The sequence below is a fragment of the Perissodus microlepis genome, chromosome 23 (genome assembly GCF_051167445.1).
Source record: "Perissodus microlepis isolate ML-2025 ecotype Zambia chromosome 23, ASM5116744v1, whole genome shotgun sequence".
NCBI classification, from domain to species: Eukaryota; Metazoa; Chordata; class Actinopteri; order Cichliformes; family Cichlidae; genus Perissodus; species Perissodus microlepis.
In genome coordinates, this window is record NC_140482.1 from 30,877,458 (window position 1) to 30,901,328 (window position 23,871).

The 23,871-nt window shown below is 39.4% G+C and overlaps 1 protein-coding gene across 1 annotated transcript in view; it reads left to right on the forward strand.

Annotated features, from left to right (window-relative positions):
* Positions 1–11,527, forward strand: part of gabrg3 (gamma-aminobutyric acid type A receptor subunit gamma3) — a 76,235-nt gene extending 64,708 nt beyond the window's left edge. Inside the window, exons 7-9 of the mRNA XM_084922300.1 lie at positions 107–259; positions 2,825–3,024; positions 4,028–11,527. Of these exons, the coding sequence (XP_084778426.1) occupies positions 107–259; positions 2,825–3,024; positions 4,028–4,309 (635 nt within the window). The 3' untranslated portion in view covers positions 4,310–11,527. The remainder of the gene's footprint in view (positions 1–106; positions 260–2,824; positions 3,025–4,027) is intronic.
* Positions 11,528–23,871: the final 12,344 nt, after the last annotated feature.

Here is a 23,871-nt window from a genome sequence, read left to right on the forward strand (position 1 = left end):
TATCGAAATGAAAAGAACCACCCCATTGTGTGGAATTTTTTTACATGATCAGAACAACTGATTGAACCATCCAGAAGTTTCACATGGTTGTTATTTTCACACACAGGCGACTACGTGGTGATGACCGTGTACTTTGACCTGAGCAGAAGAATGGGCTACTTCACCATCCAGACATACATCCCCTGCATCCTCACTGTGGTTTTGTCCTGGGTGTCCTTCTGGATTAAAAAAGATGCCACTCCAGCCAGAACAGCTTTAGGTACAGTGAACTGATGGCACCTGAGGGTCTGTCTTTAAAGGAACAGTACTGCACCGCATTAAATACATGGAAATAATACAGGAAGCATTACTTCAACATCCCACTTACAAGATTTAAGTTTGCACTTTTTGGTTATGTGTTTTTGAGGATTCATCTTTATGTGCTTCTCAGATATTTGTCACTAAAATCACTCCATCTGTCTGCTCTTTTGTGTTTTTCTCTTTCGTGCATGCTTTCTGTTGTTGTGCAGTCCTGTGGAACATTTTTTGTGAAGGTAACAATTTTTATTTTCTCTCTTTTTCTCCATTATTCACATCTGAGTGAGGAAATATTGACCCAACCTTGAGTTAAGGGATTGGACAAAATGCTGAGTTTAACCACTAAAATTTCAAATTTATAAGCCTTCTAAATGTAGCTGTGTAAGCTGTTTTTACCACTGTTGTGTGAAATTATATTTTTGCTGATGAATGTGCTGTTATTGGAGCTAAAAAGGAAAATGCTACAGCTCAGTGTCACAAGGCTCCCTGTATCGCCCACCATCACCGTGTTAGATACTGTTCGCTCACACAAAGTTAGAAAATGAACGAGTGCTTTTAATCTGTCATCTTTGCTCTAAAGCATGTCGATCAATCGCTTGCAAGTCGGGAAGAAGAATGAAGATAATGAATGGATCTTAGATGTAAGCTGATTGTAAATGTATCTGGCAAGCCAGGCCAGTGTGGGAGTAAAGATAAAGCCCCTTTAGGACTCAGTCAAGGTCAGAAAACCTTTCAGCTGACTTACACACTTGCACTTCTAACTTTGTTTAGTAACATGCTTATACACTATGAACATTTCTTTACAGAACCTCATAGTTTCACATTTTAAGCTGTCAGTAAAAAGTAAAATGCCTCCGAGACGTTCCTCTCATCCAGCCTGCTTTTCATGCTGTTGTTTAGAGGAAAAACTCTGTGTCACAGCAACAGCAGAAGTCAGGTAAGAGTAATCACTGTGGCAAGCAAAGGCTAAAGGAAAAGTGCGAGATGTCCGCCTGAAATAGATGGGGCCAGCTTGTTACCATAGGAACCTCAGTGAAACAGTAACGGATGTTTTTTTTCCTTTAAAGGCATCTCTTTAAAGCTCACAGAGGAGCGAGATTGGAGAGCGAACAAAAGAAATTATTCAGAGATGCTGGAGGGATAGAGGTCTTCATTATATCTAATTAATTCATCGTTTGTCACATAAATGACACATTTGGCTTCTAACACGACTAAATAGCACAAGCAAAATAAAATAAAGGCCTACTGTAACTAATTTAATACAGAGCGAGGCATGACAATTAATAGGAAAATGTGAATTAATACAACATAAGAAATAACTGTGTGTTTGGAGGACTGCACGTAAATACGCTTCTGTAATTTTTACATGGGACGAATTCCCACACGTGTTGCTCATTATCACTCTTCATGCCCATCAGTCGCATCAAACCCCAAACACAAGTGTTGTTGTTGGTGTTGACAAAGGATAGGTTAAAGCAAAAACACAAAGTGATTCAGTCACCTACTTTGTCATTGTTTTTGTTTTTACGTGCTATTAGTATGATTGATCATGATTATTATTATTTATAATACAGAGGAGGTACAGGGGTTAGGACAGTCTCCTCACAACACGAGGTTCCTGAGTTGGAAGTCTCCATGTGGAGTCTGCACGTTCTCCTTGTGTGGGTTCTCTTTGGCTACCCTGGCGTCCTCACACAGGCCAAAGACATGCATGTTAGATAAATTGGTGATTCTGAATTGGATGTGAATGGTTCTCATTGTCCCTTTGTTAACCTTGTGATAGATAGACTGGTAAACGGGTTGTACACCTCTCACCTGGTGACAGCTGGGATACGCTCCAGCCCCAACCCACCCACACCTGCCTTACACCCCATAAATCGAGATGGAGCTAGGAAAATATACAGAACTAAAACAGAGGATGAACTGAGAGGCCTGTTTTGAACATGCACAGCTACTCTAGAGTCCAAAACTAAATATGTGGAGCTGGTGATCAGCACTGAAAGGCAACTTTAACGAATGCGTAAATGGGTTCTTTGCTTGTGGTGATCTGTTGTGTTTAAAGCAACAGTATCATTGATCTCTTCACTGCGACTACCTTGTCTTTGTGTACTCATCAGGGTTTTCAGTGCTGCACTTTCACTGAAATGAAACCATCAGTGTTCTCTTGCGTCTCAGCGTCTAATGTGATCATAAAGGATCTCGAGGCAATCACCTCACAGATGTGTCGATGTTTATGTCGATGAGAATCTCTCGGTTGTGTAATCCTCGTCCTGCCTGGCTTTTGCCGGACTGTCTGAGACACTGAACACGCAATGCTTTTTTGAGTTGTTTTTCCACAGTTATTGTTATAATTCTGCATCACCAGCTCAAGTGTCTGTAGAGATTTTAATGTCGGCATTGTGTCACTTTATAGTGATGTGGTCAGCAAGCGCAAACAACAAAACTCAGTTTGGACCAAAGTCACCTTCCAAGTGGAAACAGATCCAAAAAACTTGTTTGACTGAGACGACTTTTGTTTGTCCCTCAGGTATAACCACAGTTCTGACCATGACCACTCTCAGTACTGTGGCCAGGACATCACTGCCCAGAGTGTCTTATGTCACTGCCATGGACCTTTTTGTCACCGTCTGCTTCCTGTTTGTCTTTGCTGCTCTGATGGAGTACGCTACGTTAAATTACTACTCGTACAGCGTTCGAAGACCCAGCTACATGGAACCGAAAAGACTGGTGAGCTAGTTTGTGTATTTCAAACAGATGTGTTAAATAGTCTCACTGAGTTAGGTCGGTGAACTCTGAGGAAAACGGTAAAATGTATGCACAGGATTATTGTCACATGTTAGAAAAGTAGCTTTTTTCTGATAGTGCTTCAGTTCTGTTATCAAAGGATTGAAGTAAGAAAAGTGCTCAGAGATGAGATGATGTGATGGTGCCTTATCTACGCGCTTTGATGGGACCATCACTATTTTACAGGACAGGCGGGCCATCAAATACAGCGAGAACAGAGTCTACCTCATGTCCTGTGCTCTCATCTTACACTTAGTGTCGCACATGAAAATGTTTCCAGACACTGTTAGTGGACACACAACAGACTCAGATGTTCTTTTACTTCATCCACTCATGTCAGCAAAGTATCTACACAAAGCATGAAGTGCATATTTCAGCTTCTTTTATCAGCATCATGATTGCAGTGTGAAAACGTTCCCTGTCAGATTTTTAGACATCATTTCTGACAGCTTGCAGATTAATCAATAGGTGGAAAGCTGTTTGACTCAGAGAATTTTACTCTCTTTCATTTTGCTTCAAAGTTTCCTTGCAGGGGAGGTTATTATGAACGATTATTTAAAAAAAATAGATATAAAGACATTTTAATTCAGGCTTTAAGAGGCTACTGCCCGTGTTATGGCAAAAATGATTTACTGCCACTGCTACACTCACTATTTCCCTCATGTTTGGAGAACATGTAGATATTAGACATGTTAAGAGTTTGTCTAGACTGAGCTGCCCTAACAAGGGCATAAAAACACACAATTGAAAAACATAATGGATATAAAGACGTAAGTTATTCTCCCTCAGAATACTTTAATCTTACTGAGACTAAATGGCTACAAATTGGACCTCAGATCTGTAACCATCAAACTTTCTGGACAATGTTCTGCTTTAAGAAAAAAAAAAACTTCTAATGTGATGGGGGGAAAGCATTTGGTACTCAAAAGACTTCTTGTATTTTCAGAACTACTCAGTCCTCGATGTGAGACCTCCTCCACACACAGTCATCGCTTTAAACAACTCCATGTACTGGCAGGAATTTGAAGACCCTTGTGTCTACGAGTGTCTGGACGGAAAAGACTGCCAGAGCTTCTTCTGCTGTTTCGAGGAGTGTAAAGAAGGCGGTTGGAGGAGAGGCCGCGTCCACATAGATGTACATGAACTGGACGCATACTCCCGCGTTTTTTTTCCCACCTCCTTCTTACTCTTCAACATCGTCTACTGGGTAGGCTATCTCTACCTTTAGCACACTGAGGGTGCCTGCTTGGTTTCAGGAGATGGACAGTGCAGCTTAACAGAGGTAATTCAATCTGAATAAAAGGTAACACCAAATAAACTCTTTCCTGTGGACCCTGAAGCAGTTACCTGGAGATGAAAACACAGTCAGGAGGACTGTGTGTTTGTGGTGTGTGTGTGTGTGTGTGTGTGTCTGTGTGTGCAGCCCTGTGCCTGGCAGAGATTTCAGCCTCAGTGGCTTCAGGTATGAGAATACATCACAATAGTGACTCTCTTCATATGCTGTACACAGAGGGATGTCAGGATGGACAGTGCACTAACGACGACTTGAGGACGAAGAAGAAAATGTGTCCCAGACTCCTCAGTCAGGAGGATGGCTTGTGTTGTAGGGAATGCTTTTATCCAGTCATCAGTCAGATCCAGATGATGAAAATCCAAGGATGTTCAAACCACTCCTAGTGCCTTCCTCTGGAGGGGTAGATACTATCTGCTACAATAATCAGGGAATAATGATTTATTAAGAAAAATAGAAGAGCCTGGCTTTGACTGATTATGGCTATTCTCATTCAGAACCCCATTTAAAAAATGGCCATTTCTTGGAAAACACAAAGGATTATTAGATTCTTATCACTTCATTATGACTTTCAGCCACTAGACATGGCTCATCCCTCCTTCGTCACAACACTTTGAGTTCTCTGTATGTTATAAAGATCAGGCTGGTAAAAGGACGATTCAAATGAACTTGACAGCCAAGATAACAGCGTGTGCTTTACTGGTATATTTTTATTACATTTTATGGTGTTAAACCAATTCTTTCAATGGTTCTTTATACTGTTTGTGTTACTATAGTAACAAGTCAAACTGTGGGTTTTACTTATTCTACACCCAGAGGGGAGAGGAAAATTAAATTACTGAAGAAAAGTCTGTCTTTGGCACAAAAGACCAGCCAACAGAGATCAACAACCACGTGTATGTGCTGATGAAAAAAATACTTTCCTTTGAAAGACGTGCTTTTTCTATATTCTGCGAAATACACCTGTTGAATTCCTTGTATTAGATAAGAAGACTTCCCCCAGGACCTATATATGAATTTAGAGCTCACAGCTGGATCGTTTAGCTTAGCATAAAGACTATCGTCTTGGAGTTTATGAGTTTTTCCTCCCTGCAATTTGGTTTTTGCACATACGAGAATAAATCTACTCTGCTTCACTTAGTTTGGCAGGACCAACATCAGTCACACCAATAAATCTGTAGGAACATGACAAAGATGTGGCTTCAGTTAAAATTATCCCATTTAACTCTAGAACACTAATGTGCAGTTTTGTAACATTATATTTGAGTATAAAACATACTTTCCATCAAAATATATTAAAGTACAACAATACCTAACAAATTGAAGTACTCTTCTTTTATTTCCCCTATGATCTAATGAAATAAAACGGCTCTAGAATAAGTCAAAAATTTAGGAATCATTAAAAAAAATGAATAAAAAAAATACAAATAATGGAACTGGGAGCTTGTTTTTCGGTCCAACCAGTCCTGAGACGTGAGCCTTGTCTGGTGAAGGCACAGTCTCCCTGCATTACAGAAAACAGTGAGGGAGAGAAACACAAAAGCACTTATTCTGGGAGGAGAAAATGATCTGCTTAATATTAATTTTTTTTTACCATAAAAATTCTATTGGACATTACCACTAAATGATATTTATTCATTGTGTGAGTTAAAATCACCCAACATTAGTGTTCTAAGGTTGAATTTAAATACATATTCCTGGTACAAAATAAAGTATGTCATAAAAAAGTAAAACTTTATTAACCTTTAATGCAAGAAGGATCTAATAAAGCTATGCCAGCTCCAGATTAATAATATGCAGTTATTAACACAAATAACATTTATAATATCCAGGGATGCTAGGCCTGACCTAGACTCATTTTAAGTTCCCACCAAAACAATAAAAACCAGCTTCCCTCTTATCTAATAAAAACCCAGAGACAGCACAGACAAAATATACAAGACTGCAACCTACCAAACAGTAGCATAAAGCATATAACAATAACATAAAAGAGCTTAAATAATACAGCAGGTCAGGTTATAACAGGCCAAACGAAACCCAGAACCTGCTTCAATCAATCATCTAACTCTGGACAGGGAGGTAAAATATTCTAGAATGTGTAATTTTTCCTTTAAAAGAAACCTTAGCAGTGAGTTGTTGTTGATCAATGTGAATCACACATATGGAATGAACCTGAAGTTTTCTTTTACATTTGCAGTAAGATGTGGAGGCTTTGGGGGTGGAAAATTTTGGGGTTAAATGTATTTACAGGCAGCAGGCGCAACAAAACTGTTTATGTCTACCAGCTGGATTGTCACAGATTGGGCTCCTTTGAGATGAAACACCCTGGGAGCCGAGGTAGCCATGCTTATAATGGAAGTGTTCTTTTTCTACATGAGCATATTCACACCGTGTATTGGCGTCACACAGCAGCCACTTCTTAGCGCACACTACATAAAGTAACTAGGCAAAGGATAGTGTTTGTTCTGCTGTTTAACTAATGCCTAGGTTCAATATAATGGGTGTCACTGGTACATAATTGTAGGCACAAATACAATAATCCTGCTTATTACAATCACCAATCTCTGTTTGCATGCAATAAACAGTTACAATTACGCTGAAGAGGCTATGTTAGAAATAGAGTTATAGTTTTAATATGGACTGTTTGTATCATAATTTGATTTCCGTGTTTCCACCTGGCATTAGCAACCGTTGAATTGCCTTAGTGTAGCCCACCCTGAGCTGAGACGAACACCAGAAAGACGTATTTACCTCTGATAAATAACCTCAGCGTGGTGAAGACCTCACTTCAGCAACGGTTACTCCTTTGCTTTTGGCAGTAAACCAAGTCGGAACTTTTTATATCCCTTTTTCAGCTTTTTTCTTTTAATTATATTTGCTATGTTTGTGCCAAATATTTCACACAGGTGCCCTCTCATTTGTTTATTCAGACACGCCTGAGCAACCCTAAAATGGTTATTTAAATTTTTTAATACTGAGGAAACAGCACGGTGTGGTATGCTGGAAAAACTTGTACACTCTACCAGGGTTGACACTGAGTTATGGTACAGGAACGCATACGTGAATAATGAATTAAGAGCTTTTTTTATTTCTTTATTTGCATCAGTTTAATTAAATGACATCTTAAATGGGAAATGTCAACTTGCAAAAGAATATTGAAAGAATATTTTAAGGATTTCCACACAGAAAAAGGGTAAACTATGTCAACACTGGTGTAAAGTGCCGCCCACTATGCCAGCAGCTAAAATGAATGAAAATGAAAATGTTGGTGTGCGTGCTCAATGTGTTTCTTCAACAAACACAAAATGCTGAAAGCAGTTCTTTTAATCTCTTTATTTCTCAACTTGAACAGCCACGTATCATTTTCTCTGTCCTAATTTGGGGGCAAAAATGTACTTTTATGATCCATGTTTGTGTTAGCGGAGCTGCCCAGATGTGACAGTGCCCCGACTCCCTTCTGCTGACACATGAAGGGCGATGCAATAAGATTTTCTGAGTGGTGCTCTACCTTACACTCTTACACTACATTATCATGTAAAGATGAAAAACAAACAAACACATGCTTCAGTTCTTGCTTCTTGGAGGCCTCGCTTTGCTTTTGTCAAACAGGTGATTGAAAAAAAGGCGGACATGTAAAGGGGATCTCACGCTAGTTCTGTTTCACCGGCAGAATCACCAGGATTCACCAGTCGGTCAGTTTGTAACCTGCCAGATGAGATCTGCCTGTTCATGGACTCTCCACGCTTTGTATTATCAGGCAATAGAAACTAAAACAACAGAAACAGACATGGAAGTGGTATCATTTAACTCACTAAGAGGTCAAACGTTACTGTGAGCTTGGCTCTGTATGATGTTCGGACGTTTCTGTAGGGTTTGTGTATTGCTACTTATGTCAGAGCTCATCTCTGGACTTTACATAAAAATGGAAGATGTTCTTTAAACTGTAAATGTGAAGCCAAAATACTGGCAGAGCCATCTTGTACTGATCATTTGTAACTGTGCAGTAATGACCTGGGTCTGGAAAACATGACAATTTACAATTAACACAGAGTATTTCATATTTTTATCATTTCTAGTGAAAAATATTCTTAGGACGTAAGTAAGTTTCCGGCTGCACTGAGTCACTGAGCTCTTAGGTAACTAGGTATAATATTAACAGTAACTTAGTTAACCTTCAATGTATGAACGTAACTGAGTGGGAAAAGGCTGTAAATAAACTATGTCTGCCATCACCCATTGGATAGTGAAGCCTCGATCGAAGCTTTTTTTTAAAATAGCAGATGTCAAAAGTCAGACATTTACAATTACAGGCAAATGATAAATTGTCACATTACACATTAAAATATAAATAGTTTTTTGGCCCTTTTGACTCTAATGTGTACCTTAATTTACAAATTTTTTGTTGTATTTGTGAAAATGTTAAGCTTTCAACTGAGACCACAGTTTAAGGAAGTTGTCTGTGCACAACTTTAAAGCACTTTAGCATTAGGTGAATTTTCAGACCCAGATATGTAATTTTTTTATATGCAGTCTATTGTTTTGGTGATTCACATTTTGATGGCTTGATTTTGGCAGTGTGGACATCAAACTTGTTTTTGGAGAAGAAGTGTACAAAGCTGGAAGAGAGGGTAGAGTGCAGAGTTATCAGTTAACACTATAAAATACTACAATTTTACTTACCAAATCGGGAGCGCAGACATTTTGGGCAATCTCTTTGATATTTGCCTTAAAAACGCACAAACATGCTATAGAGGTCTAACCGAAATTGGCTGAGGTGAAATCTAGCAGATATCTAGTGGCAAAATCAGCAACCACCAGCCACTCAAAGCAGCCACACACCTAATAATGTACAACTTCAAGCCTTAATTAAAAAAACAAGAACAACTCCACTGCAATTATTATGGAACAATAGCAGCTGCTTAAGCCAGGCTGGCTGTAAACACGTTTATTTCTGCAGCAAAGCTGCCCAAAACAAACCTCATGTGGAAAAATGGAGAATATGACAGAAAACATGTTGTTTGGCTCATATATGAATTAAACTCCAGCTGGCCGTGTCACCACTGAGACAATTGAGATATTTTGGCTTCACTTCTGAAGAATTGTCTACCATCAAGAAATTATTTTTTTTTCATGATATACATGATAAAACACTTATGAGTCACCATGAGGCACAAAGCTATGATTTTATTGAGCATAATGAAAACTAATATCCAGTCGTTAAGTCTGACGTCACTAGCCGTGTCTGGGCCTAAACTCCGCTGCAGGTCCATATATCAAACGATCACTATGGCATTACCGAGAGTTGAAAAACTGTCTAAAGTAACAGTAACAGGTGTAACAATTGAGTTTAACATCCAGGCATCCATGAAAACGGAATTTATGACATTTAACGGAGTTAGAAGTTAGCAGGAAGTTAGCTCGCTAGCTTCTATCTAAATACAATATAGCATGTCCTGACTGCGGGGTTATGGAAACAAATTAAAACGTACAGCTCTGTTATCACTTCCAACATAAATGAAGACTGAAAACTAAACAGCAGTGATGTTTGTAGGGTTACTGAAGTTTGGCTAGCTGGTATATAATGATGCGCTACGTGACTGCTAGCGACACAGCTATGTTAGCATAATCTAAACAAGCTAACTTTTTTTCCACTCGATAAAAGTTAACGTGAGTGTTCTCGGTGGTCAGGAACAAATGTAATCGCATGGCAGGATGCTGTAAAAGGACCAAACTTCAGCCAGGAGAACAACTGAGATAATCCATCCACAATACGAGGTTAGTCATTCATATACTGTTGCATGGGCTGGGCTGTAGTTACATCCTAAGGTTTTAAAAACTGAGCTTAAATAAATGATTATCGGTAATAAAAACATTAAACATGTTAACAACACAAAATCCATATTAAACGCAGACTACTTTAGGCCCGGAAGTAGGATTCGTCACGTCATCACTTAACGACCGGATAGTGTGCCTTTTTAAATTGAGACGTCATTTTCCATTGACTCTACCGTGTGCTCTCTCCAGTGGCATTTGAAAAATTCTAATTTCTACCATCAATGTCATATTTTCTAGTTTTCCATGGACAGCCCACATTATTTGGTATTAACTTTTGAGCCTGCTGGAAAGGAAAGGGGTAAACACAGGGAGAGCTACAGGCTGTGATTTGATGCCGGGCCAGTACTGGCATGTGTGTGACTTCACACTGAACTGGTGAACCAGCTCTGGGCTCTGTGTCATCTGAGGATGAGCAGGTCTCAGGCAGATGGGGAGGCTGAGCTGGTGACAGACAGTCAGACAGGAAACGTATCCGTCACCAATGTGCTGGGAAAGCTCTCGCAAAGAAAGCTGTGTCAAAATCTTTGCAGTATCGGTGCAGCTTTGATGAGCTGAAGTATATCAAACCACCGAACTTACTCAAAGCCACATTCAGAGTATTGTTGCGACAAACAAGCCAAAGACATTTCTGTTTCATATTCTTCTCCGACGGCTGAAATAATGCTCAAGGAAGCTGGACTTTTTTTTTCTTTTTTAATAAATGCTGTCCATGTGCTCAGTGCAGTACAGTGAAGTGTCATTGGAATGAAATCTATGAGTGTAACAGTAATAATTAGCCTATAAATGCTCTGAGGTGGTCTGTGTCTTTTTTCCAGTTTGTCCACAGCTGTATGATTTGCAGCAGAAACCCCACTAACAGCTTCTGTAATTGCTGAAGAGGCTTCAGTCTCTGCTGATGTACACAGTGTTTTTTCTACCACAAGCTTTCATTTACAGCCACGTTTTTGCTCTCGCCAGTGATTTTTCAGCAGTGGTTTCATATTTTGGTCGTCTCTCCTATTTAACACAAATTGAACTGTACACTTTTCTCCTGCTTTAGGTTTTCAGATTTGTGGCTCAAGTGTGACATACAATAGATGTTTCATTACTCAGTGGTATAGTCAAGTGCAAGTGTTGAGACTGTACTCCTCTGCAGCGTGGTGTCCTGTGAGTTGGGTTCTTTTGTTGGGTTGTTGTTTCTGCTCCTTTGGCTCAACTGCATCTACAGTCCATTTCCGATGCTCATGCTATTTTCATACCCACGGTTCTTTTTATATCTAAAATGTGCATTACTACTGAGGACCACAAAATATGGAATAAAGTTTCTTTTTCATAAATGAACATCATTGTGGTTGATTCTGATGTTTTAATGTTAACATTTTAAGGCGTTTACAACCTGGAACAGAGGAACAGAGCGGAGGGCATTTCCTCAAACTGGAACAGAAGATTTTTTTTTTTTAAACTTTAATTCAAATATAATCATTGGATTAGTTTACATCTTAAATATATTAAGACAATTTCCAGAAAAAATTAAAATTTCAAAGTTATAAAGTTATAAAGTCAAAGTTTTGAGATGGCTCTGCCAATCAGGAAGCTTTGTCATGGTATGTCTTTTCCTTGTTACACAGGAGCAGAAGGTGCAAGTCATCAGCTATGAGTGCTACAGCTGCTGGTCATGAATGAGCAAACTGGTTTTAAAAAATAATGTAATCCTTGTGTTACTAGCTGAATCGCATGGCGTTATTAGCACAACAGCAACTTCTTCGTGTTTATATTGCTAGTTTACTGATGCCATCACTATTTGATTTTGAGCGCCTGTATCTGAACCATCTGTTTCCATATACTAAAGAAATGATGTTATTCATGGAGCTTCCTGATTGGTACACCTAACTGCAACTTAGTAACTCCAAATTTGAAGAAAACAACAAAGATAATTTTGATTTATTCATTTGAGTTCTTCCTTTCAGTGGTGGAAACAAGCTTCCACGTTAAAGCGAGCTAAAAGAGTAAAATAAATTTGAAAAGTTAAAAAGATATTTGTCAGTGAATGACGTCACTCATGATGTCTCTCAAGGCTCACTGTTGTAATCCCAGAAATTATCTGAAAATTCATAAATGAAAAGAAAGGTTATACAGTATAAAACTTACAAAAAAGAAAAGTAATAGCACAAAAATGCAGAACATTTAGATACCTCAAAGTATGTGCAAGTAGTAAAGTGCCAAAAAAATGAAGGGCACCAATAATCTTAAACACCATTTACAATGACAAGGGCCACACCACACAATAAACATAGCAGAACTGACAATGTCTATGAATTTGTAGAGCAGGGAGAAATTATTTGTAATAAAATGTAAACATTTTAGGTGCAGACGTTGAAGCAAATCTGCAGCCAAGAGAGTCTGAGAAAATATGGAAACACAAGATCATTCAACAATGTCTTGCTGCATGGTTTTAAATCTTTTCTATTTAAGTCTTAATCTGCAACAAAAATCTGAGTTTTTGTCTAGATTTGGCCTCCAGGAGCTGCATGAACTCAGTTTAGAGGTTTCCTGCACATGAACAATGATGAAAAAAGCTGTACAGGACGGAATGACAGGTGAATAGGTTTAAAACACTCAAACAATAAACACTGGACTGTAATGAGCATGATGACTAGATCCACTTTCATGCAAACACACCCACATCTAAAAAATGCTCTTGGAGAGCTCAGTGACGTCTGTGATTTTATTTATTTTGTGGATTAATTGGAGACCTATTTTTTGGCAGTGACACAGTGTTCTCGACATGCTTTATGGGTTGTGTTTTTGTTTTGTTTTTTTATCGACCGAGTGACAGTTTTCACAAAATCAGCTGCTGTTTAGGACATGATGGATTTCATCATTCACTTCCATTAGCGATCACGCTACATTTGTAGCATGCCCAGATCCAACTGAACCCTGCACACACTCTTAATGCAGGCCAGCACATAGCCAAACAAACTTCAACCTTTAGTCTTCAGGCTTCTAGCTAAGAACAAAAAACTTCAGGGATTCCAAGTTAAAATAATTAAGGAATCCATAAAAAATACATTCAAAATGCAAAAGAGGATGAAACCAAATGGTAAAAAAAAAAAAGTCACACAAGCCAGAGAGCATAAGCAGCAGCTGATTGTACAGTGGTGTGAAAAAGTGTTTGCCCCCTTCCTGGTTTCCTAGTGTGTTGCATATTTGTCACACTTACATGTTTCAGATGAACAAACAAATTTTAATATTAGAAAAAGATAGCAAAATGCAGTTTTAAATGATGATTTCATTGATTAAGGGAGAAAATTTATCCAAACCTACCCTGTGTGTGTCCCTGTGTGAAAAAGTTATTCATGTCAAATCATGAATTGTTAACACTTTTAGAAAGCTGAGTTCAGTTTTACTAAACACACTCAGGCCTGGTTACTGGAAGAACTGTTCAATCCAGAAACCACTTAAATAGAACTTGTCGGTTTCTCGGGTGTTTCTTTTGATCGTGGCATGATGTGTTGCTTTTTGCGATCTTTTAGCTTGCTTCACTTTGTCAAAGTCACTGATGGAAAGGATTACAAAGCCATTTCTAAGGTTTTGGGACTCCAGTGAACCACAGTGAGAGCCATTATACAGACATGGAGAAAATACTATGTGGACTGATGAGACAAACAAACTTTTTAGAAGGTTTGAATCCTGTTACATTTGGCATAAAACTAACACAGCATTTCCGAAAAGGAACATCATTTCAACATTAAATTATGGTAGTGTTAGTGTGATGGTCTGGGGCTGTTTTGCTTCAGGACCTGAAAGACTTGTAAATGGAACCATCAATTCTGCCATCTACCAAAAAGTCCTGAAGGAGAATGTCCAGCCATCTGTTTGTGTCCTCAAACTGAAGCACACTTGGGTTAACCAGCAGGACAATGATCCAAAACACACCAGCAAGTCCACCTCTGAGTGGCTTACGAGAAAACAAATGAAGACTTTGGAGTAGCCTGGTCAAAGTCCTGACCTGAATCCGATTGAGACGCTGTGGCATGACCTTAAAAAGGCAGTTCATGCTCAAAAACCCTCCAATGTGGCTGACTTACAACAATTCTGCAAAGATGAGTGGGCCAAATTTCCTCCACAGAGCTGTGAAAGGCTCCTTGCAAATGCTTCATTGAAGTTGTTGCTGCTAAGGGTGGCTCAACCACTTATTAGGTTTAGGGGGCAATCCCTTTTTTACACAGGGCCACGAAGGTTTGGATTTATTCCCCCTTTAATAATAAACACCTTCATTTAGAAACTGCATTTTGTGTTTACTTGTGTAAATCTTTGTCTAATATTTAAAATGTTTGATGATCTGAAACATTTAAGTGTGACAAACATACAAAAAAATAGGAAATCATGACGGGGCAAACACTTTTTCACACCACAGTGTCTCTTTGATTCCTTTCCTTGCTTCCTTTCCTTGCTTCTCTTAGCTTTGTTCCTCCACTGCATTTATCAGCAGAGGAGGTTATGAGCAGAGGAGGTGAGGAAGGGATATAATGAGAGAAGAGTCCAAGCAGCAGGCAAAATGAGCAAAATGAGGTGGTGATACTGTAATATTTATCTGACCTTTGCATTGCCTTTAGTGGTCATTATGAGTGTGTTAACAAGTTGTTAACTCAACTGAGCTGGTTTATAACCAAGCCACAGAGGAGGAGCAGTGCATCACCCAACATTTGATTTGGAAAACAAACTTCTACAGCTCCTAAATCAGATCCTTCCACTCACTAACTCTAGTCCATGAGCCAAAAAGGGTAAATTTGCTGCTGTAACAGACAAAACAAATGACAGAGCCATTGATTAATTGCCTTAATGCTGAAAATTAAGCACCCCACAGGGAACAAACAGAAAAAGCTATTATATTTTACCCTAAATATCATAACAGATAATAGTCTTTATTCTTAATGTGCAATTAAAATTAAACTATAGCAGTGCTGATGTAGGTTTACAACAGCAAACTGGGCAAAAAAAGGAGCAGAGTTGCTAGGTCAAGACTATCCCCTCTAAGGCATAATCATCATTTTCATATCTAAATTAATGACGGAGTAAAAGCAAAGGTCTTGGAAAATCTCAGAAATGGTCCAGTAGGTATTAGCAAAGCGGAAGACATCAATCAGAGTAACAGTAGTGCAGCACTGATGTGCAGTAACGTCTGCTGTGAATTGTCTGTTGGCGTCCCGGTGCACACGTTGATTCATTCAGGAAACAGCGTGGCTGCACACTCATTAACGGTCTCCCTCTCTCTTTGTGACAGTGGTGGAGTGCTCCAGCTGTAGCTGTGTTTTGCTGCTACAGGATAAAGAAAAACAAGAGTAGTCCATCTCATTCACAGATCAGCACTGTGGCTCCGTTCCCCTTTAACTGCCAACAAATTGCAGGTTGCTATGGTAACAGAGATCTCGCAGACAGAGGTGGACAAAGAATACGTCCAGGATGGGAATTTGACTCTATCCCATGCCAGCTTGCTCACACAGACAACACAAGCACTCCTTTTTCTTTCTTTTTTTTTAGGCAAACAGTGTGCGTTGAAGTATTGGGTATCAGAGCAGATAGAAACAAAAACTAATTAGGAATACATCATCCACAGAACATTAATCTACAAGATATAACTGATCAGGTCAGACAGCATGTTGGGAGTACTGGGATATTCCCAGTTTGTTAAAAAAAAAAAAAGAACATCACCATGCATCAGAAGTAACTCTCACCTATAGACATGTACACACTGCAATTTTAGCAATCTCCTAAATTAATTGCAAGCCACCTTGTGCAGCATGTATCCAGTAAACTCAAGTAAAACTAAATACATTATTCTCAACTCTTTCATATCTTCCCAAACTGCAGTCTCTGTATTAGTTGTTTAAGTTTAGCGAGCATTCTAGCAATGATTAAATTTTATATTGGATTCTGATGACTTCTCCTCGTCATCCTCCTTTGGGGAGGTTTTATCAGAGTCTGAAGCTTCCTCAGTCCTCTTAAGGTAACTTATCGATAGGTCTTCTTGTGTCTTGGGTGGTTGTAGCTCTGTATGCTGTATGAAGAGCTTTAATTGCTTGAGTAGAAAAGTGCTATATAAGAGCCAGTTCATTTATCATTCACCAAGGCTGAACAGGTGCACATGTCCAACTGTTAGATGTGTGATGTGTGTGTGTAAACCAATGCAGATAGCTTTCAGTCTCACTGGCTGCCATATTCATAAAGTTGGTTAGTTAGCTTGGCGATTAGGTACATGACCAATTGTGACTATGACATAATGGGTGGATAAAAATACTTTTCACTGGTAAATGTTAAGAAAAAAAAATGTACCCACAGGAAAAACACACTTTACTCATCCCAGTATTTTTATGTACCACTGTTACGTTCCCCTAAAAAGGTCCAGGTGATGAAAGAAGGTAACAAAAAGTGTCCAGGTTGAAAAAAGGAGACAGGTAGGCAAAATGGTTAAATTAAAGGGTTTTATTAATGTTTTATTAACTAAAAGAGACAAACAAGCCTCTGTCACCTTTTAAAGAAATAGAACAACAAAACTCAGATGTTGGTCAAGGAACTGAAAAGTAAGTCTCTCCACTAAGCAGGAGCAATCACCCACCATACATACACACAGCTCACTAGCTGCAACACAACAAGACTCTCTCGCACTAGGGCTACGTCCACACGTACACGGATATTTTTGAAAATGGAGATTTTCCGTTTTCGTTTTAAAAAATTATCCCGTCCACACGTAAACGCAAAAATGAAGGAAAACGCTGCTAGGAACATCCCAAAGCAACAGGTGGCGATATGTTCCTAACCGTGTAGAAATGTTGGCCAATCAGAAGTCTAGAAGCCTCAGTGGGAAATAGTAAACAAAGATGGTGCATAGAAGCAAAACCGAGTCCTATGTGTGGAGGGACAGTAACTGTGTGTGTATATGTAAGCGGACGAAAGGTGCAAACGCATAGAAAAATCTCAGTTTTCAAAAATACCCGGGTACGTGTGGCCATAGCCTAGAGCTCACCTTTCTCTGGCTCTAAGTATTCCTAATTGCTGATGGGGGTCAGCTGTGGAAAAAAAGATGGCACCTAAGGCAGGAGAGATGTCAGAACACTCCCACACAAGGTCAGTTTTAAAGGAGGCCCTGCTAGGGCCATAACAACCACTGAATGCTGAACAAGTTGAAATGGCCTCCAGTGGTCACAAAAAGCATCTCCATCTTTAATCAATCCAGATTTATCATTAATTAATGAAATCAGACTCCTAAATGAAATCTTGATTTCATTTAGGAGTCTGTTTTTTAACTTAAATGAATGGACATTGTATCCGGGTGCAGCCGACTAGGAGCAGACGTAGCAGAGAAGGAAAAACCTGGAGCATGTAGATAGTTAGCTGCTGGAATAACCTCTTTCTCGTCTTGCTCTGTTTCTCACAGGAAGTCTAATCACGCCACATTACACAGACAGCTGAACTCTTATTCTGACAAATTCCCGGGCAACATTCTCAGAACTACGTCTACAAAATCACATGATTTCATGTATCAAACCATTTCAATTTTACCTTTTTCATGTCTTGTATGCATAAAGGGAATTCTGCAACAAAGCACTGAGCTCAGATCAATGTGAAGATGTTAGCTCAGAATACCCAGACTTCATCAGGAAACATATCTGCCTGCTCATCTCTGTTTTTTCATGCTTCAAGAGTCAACTGAAGACACGAGTTTCACCGGCTGGTGTTTCTTTTTTGTTTTTTCTTTTTCTTTTTAATAAATTCTAACAGACAATTATTCTGTAGAAAACAGACTGACTTCATTAATACAAAAACACAGAGTGTTACAACATGAAGAGCTACATCATGTAAAATCAAGACTGACACAAGTGTTAAAAAGGAGCTTTATCTCAATTATTAGCAGAGCTTCTGTATTTCCATTTTCTCGGCACATGAGCATTCTTGATTTTCTCTTGTTGCATCAAACTTATTTTTCACAATAACAGCTTTAAAAACCTTTTGAATAAAGAAGGCAAAGATATAATTATGGCCATACAAGAAATTTAGGAGGGGCTTTTTTAAAATATTTCCCTCCTGCACTGCTACACCATACCTTAGAGTTCCTCCACTTCACAAATCTTCTTTTCAGTCCTGGGTAGATCTGCAAATGTCACTGAATTTTGAAAAACAAACAAACAAAAAGTAGCCAAAACAGTTTCTGAAAGTTGAACCTTGCATAGCGCGTGACTTTGACACCCACACAACTCAGCTTTTTCATCATGCACACAATGCCTAGATAAGAAATCCAATTAAGTCGATGCTGCTCAGTCTTTTCCCCCCATTTCTGCAATTATCTCATACATGTCTGTAAACAATAAGCCATTGAGAGAGTAATACATTTTTGTTATAGATATGCAAATGCGCTGTTATTAGGGAATGGAACAGTAACAAGGCGAGTGAGTTTTGATCAGCATCGATCACAACTGAAGTTCAAGCAGGAAGAAACCCTGGTCATGCAAACGTCTCGTCTTGCTGGTTTGGTGGGGAAACAAAAGGCCTGTGCTGACTCCTGCTTGAACGACGCGTGCTGTGGCAGATAATTATCAGAAGTATCTTCTGCACAGTGGAGAGGGGATCCAAACTGTTTAGCTTGAATGGTGTTTGTTGTGAGGCCTCCTGAGTGAAAGTGTGTAGGTTTGGGCTCCGACCGAGCGATTCACCAGGTGAATGTGTCTGATTATTTCTTCCCGTGTGGTTAAATGTGCAAATCAGTGAAAGCGGCTGCTTTAACATTCGATGGAAAGAATGCACACAGTGTCTTGACCCTCTGTGGCAGTTGACTGCAAGCCGTGTTCAATCACTGCACGCAGTGGTCGCCTAAGAATCCTTAACATGCAATGGCTTCTGCAAGCAAAGATTTGACATTTTTTGTCTAACCTTATCAAATATACAGTGTGTATACAGCGTGACACACTTTAAAGGCCATGGCGGTGGTTTTATTCCAGAAATCACCAATCCCAAGTGCTGCTACTGTCAGCTGTTCCTGTGTGACAAACCACATGGGTCACCATATTCCACATTTTGATGGGGATTTCTGTGGTTCCAGCTGGAAACCACTAGGCAAATGTGTAAACCACTAAGTTATGGAGCCACCAAATTACCAATCCTATATATATATATGTACATTATTCCTCACCATTCCTCATTCAGATCAACATCCATCCATCCATCCATCCATCCATCATCTTCCCCTTATCAAGCGCCGTGTTGCGGGGGGAGCAGCCTGAGTAGGGGAGGCCAGACCTCCTTCTCCCCAGCCTACTCCTTCAGCTTATCCGAGTGAACACATAGGTGTTCTCTCCAGTGTGTCCTCTTGAGCCTCCTCCCAGTAGGACATGCCCAGAAAACCTAACCCAGAAGGAATCCAGGAAGCATCCTAGTCAGATGCCCAAGCCACCTCAACTGCCTCCTTTCAAATTTGATGGGTAATGGCGGAACTCCTCACGCTATCTCTAACTGAGATCCCAGCCAACCTTTGAAGGAAGGTCACTTCCGCTGCTAGTATTCGCAGTCTCTTTCTCTTAGTCTCTAGCCAGAGCTCATCAATATAGGTGAAGATAGGGAAGTAGATTGATTGTTGAATTGTTGTAATGTTGCATGTTAGATCTAGTTTTTCTCCAAAGGGAATTTGTGCCTTCCGCTAGAATTTTTCCACAACCTCTGATTTGTCAAACAAATGTGTCATATCAAAATGTCATCCTACTTCTCTGCTAATGTTTTTGGTTTACTGGGATCTGGTCATCCTACAGCAGGAGGCTCCATACGTCCTTCATACCCGGTCTCTGGTGTTATTCAGTAGTCTTTCATAGTTAAAAATGAGGATGAATGGCAGTCACAAGCAGCCAAACAAAGCTGCACTGTTTTCCGTCATTTCACTAATTAGCTAATTATTTTAGCAAACAGTGAGGTACGGACGACTTTTCATGGAAATAATCAATAACACTAAAAGTGTTATTCAGCCTCATTAAAACATGCTTTGAAATGAGCCTCCTGTACAACAGCAATTTGCTGTTTTCAGACCATTTCAGAATGAAATTCACAAACCGCATCTGCTTTGTCGATAATATTGAAAGCCCTTTTCACAGCAAAACTGCAAGATGTTACCCACCCACCACAACACAAAGCTGCACACAGCATGGGATTATTGTCATAGTAATCATCTTGTTTACTTGTAAAAAAAAAAAGAAGAAGAAGAAGAAGAAAAAAGTAAAAAAGAAAAAAAAAAACACCCATAGCTATAAAACATAAATGGATAAATGTTTTGGATGTGAACTAAAAACAGAGCTCAAATGCCAGTTAATGCACACTTTAAACCGTTCTGTTTTGTTTCCTCCAGCAGTTTCTCTTGCCATTGAAAATCATACTAAGGTTTAAGCAGTATGTTTCACTTTCTACAGAAATAACAGTTTGAATAGTTACTTAAATATTACTTAACTGTATAGTTTCACCAAGTTTTCATGTCAGCTTTAATGTCCACATTTGTCACGCTGCTCCACTCTGCCTTGCTAAATGTTGGTCCCAGGCAAAGCAGGTTTATGATGTAACTCACACCTGTGACGATCAATGAACCTAGATTCCTACTGCTGTCTCTGAAAAATAACTTAATCTGATTTAGCACCATGTTGTTTGGTTAGTCACCTTTGACCAGACTGAACAACACCAGTAAAGCTGAAGTTAATTTACAAATACATCAAACAATCTAAAGCACAGCTGACAACAGGTCATTTTTGAAACTGTTGTTGACCCATGAAGCAAAGTACTGAATAGATGTTAAAAAATGTAAATGTTGTGTATCAGTTACTAACGATACAACCAAATCGAATGCCAAAAGTATGAAATCAGTTTCATACTTCATACTTTCATAATAAAATAAATGCATCTTTTTAACTCGTGTATTTTAGCCAATACATTTACTGAGTTTTCATAGTAAAGAAATATTACTTTAGGTATTGTATGGCTTTCAGTGGCTAACTTAAATATAGACAGCAGCAGAATAAAAGTCATACAATAGCTGTGTCCAAATTCAGAGGCCGCATCCTCCTGAGGCTGCATTTGTAGGCAGATAATGTCACAGCGATGCGACAAAGGCTGTCCAAATTCGTAGACTCCGACAAATGCAGCCGACAAATGCGCCCTCCTTCTCCCCAGATTTCAACGATGGGCCGGGTGTATCTTTTGTGGCCCCACCCATCCCAGAATTCATAGCACGGACAAGCTAATTCCAGTTTCCAACAATGGAGCAGCTACTAAGTTTTAATATTACTCTTTCTGGGTCACAAAATAAACTTTTAAGATATTTTCAGGCGAGGATGTAGCCGTGTAAACTTCAAATATCTGCTCGATTTATCAAGATATCACATATTCGCCAAAGTGCTCCGACGTTTTCGGAGACGTCTGTTACCCACCAGCTTCATAGGTGACCGGGAGGTCAAGGCTCACTAGAGCCGGCGAGAACAGTGAACTCTCAGCACATCATTTTCAAACCCCCCGCAGTCTTTCGCTACTCAGGTTAAACATGACATATAAGTCACTTAGATAACTTAAAAATGTTATTGGTTGGCTTTTTTCAGTGTTTTATTTTTTCTGAGTAAATCGGTTTGGGTGAGATTACAGCTGAATAAACGTCAAACAGAAAACTGATTAAACAGAAGTGTGAGATGGTCGAGAATTTACGCCATTGTCCTGTTATATTTTAGATAGCAAGGAGCAGACAGCTGAGCTTATTAAACTCCACCGAGACAGCTGGTGATGCAAATCTGAAGGCTAGACTGTCCAGTTTCACAGCAGATCACTTCCGGTTTTCTCAGTCTTTCTCAGCCCACGTAGACCGCGAAGGCCGGGTCCTCCGAAGGATGCGGCGTCTGAATTTGGACACAGCTAATATGCTGACACAATAGCAAAAGCTAGCTTTCACAGCAACAGCGTTTGACTGAAAAAAAAAAGATGAGTAAGAGTCACACATGTCACTAAATTTGTAGACTTTTGTAGATGGTGATTACCAAACAAAAATTAAAGCCCAAATAAAGTTATGTTATGAGATATAAGAAAAAGAAGTGCGCAACTCATAAAGGAATCAATTTCTCATCCACCACATGTGAAGGAAGCCATAAAGATCCATATGTGCACGCTGAAAAACATTCTGCACATAGAATGAACTGAAGCGCTACAAAGAGTATTGAAAGCACATGCTAGAGCCCTTACAGCAGCATCATGAATCATTGTGCAGCTTGTTCATAACACAATGCATTATCGAAAGCTAATAATAGCTTAAAGTACACCTTTATCCACGCACTGCATTTATTATTTGTCATTCTTTCAAATGGGACAGGTTTTTCACACAAATGACAGCTAAAAACTCCTCATCGTCAGTAAATGTTAATCTAACAAAATCACACATGAAAGTACATACATAGCACACCGTGCAGGTTTACTTCCCATATTAATTAAAAGGAAAGCCCTTCTATGAGGTCAGTCCTGGGTGATCAAAGAGGGAAGTGTTTAATTTGGTCTATATCATATTACTTTGTCTTGTAAGAGGGGATCAGGGTTTTTTAAAATAGCCTTTAACGTGAATCCTCTTAAGCTCCCTCACTCCACTCTTAATTACAGAGGGCAGAACATGTTTAATCCCTTCTTGATGAGGAGGAGCATTAGCTGTGGATAGAGGAGACTTCTTAGAAATCAAATGAATTTCCCCATTGAATCCTTTTAATTAATTAGTTCATACCGGCAGAGAAACGATAGTATCACAAGTAACCCAAATACAACAAGATCAGCAATAAACAGGTAGCAAACAAGATATGAGCAAATGTTATATTCATAAATAGAGATCTTCCCACTAAAATAAAAGTCCCACTTATTGTGTGTTTGTTGTGCATTTTTCTTATGAAACATTTGTGAATATCTTTGTCACAAAGTAGCACATTTAAACTTAAACTGATGAGCATTGTCATTTCAAGAATGCAGTCTGGTGATGAGAAGTTACAGTAGTCCAACTGTGAATGAGAAATAATTTGGTAGTGGTTTTGAGTATTTTAAAATGGCTGTGATTAGGTTGGGTTAACTGAAGGCTACGGAGCCCCTCAGGGGACATGGGAGAAAAAAAAAAATTAAGACGGACTTTTGCGAACAAACTCGGGATCTCGCAAAAGATCTCGCAAAAGTTTTAGCCGCATTCTTCGGAGGCCGCCAGCTCGAAGCCGACTGGGAGGTCGAGGCACAATGTGCCGGGAAAGCGGTGTTCCTCCCGGCTGTAGTAGGTCTCGACCTCCCGATAGCTTCGAGATAGTGGGTGTCAGATCTCCGAAAACGTCGGAGCACTTTTGCAAATATGTGATGTCTTGTAAACCGAGCAGGTATCTGACGTTTACACAACTACATTCACGCCTCAAAATATCTTAAAAGTGTATTTTGTGACCCAGAAAGAGTAATATTACAACTAAGTAGCTGCCGCCATTGTTGGAATTCAACTTTTGCGAGATCTCGCAAAAGTTTTGCGAGATCCCGAGTTTGTTTTGCGAGATCTCGCAAAAGTCCGTCTTAATTTTTTTTTTCTCCCATGTCCCCTGCGGGGCTCCGTAGAAGGCAGCTGTATAATCACACTCATTACTTCTGTGCAGATATGTTATATACCCCAG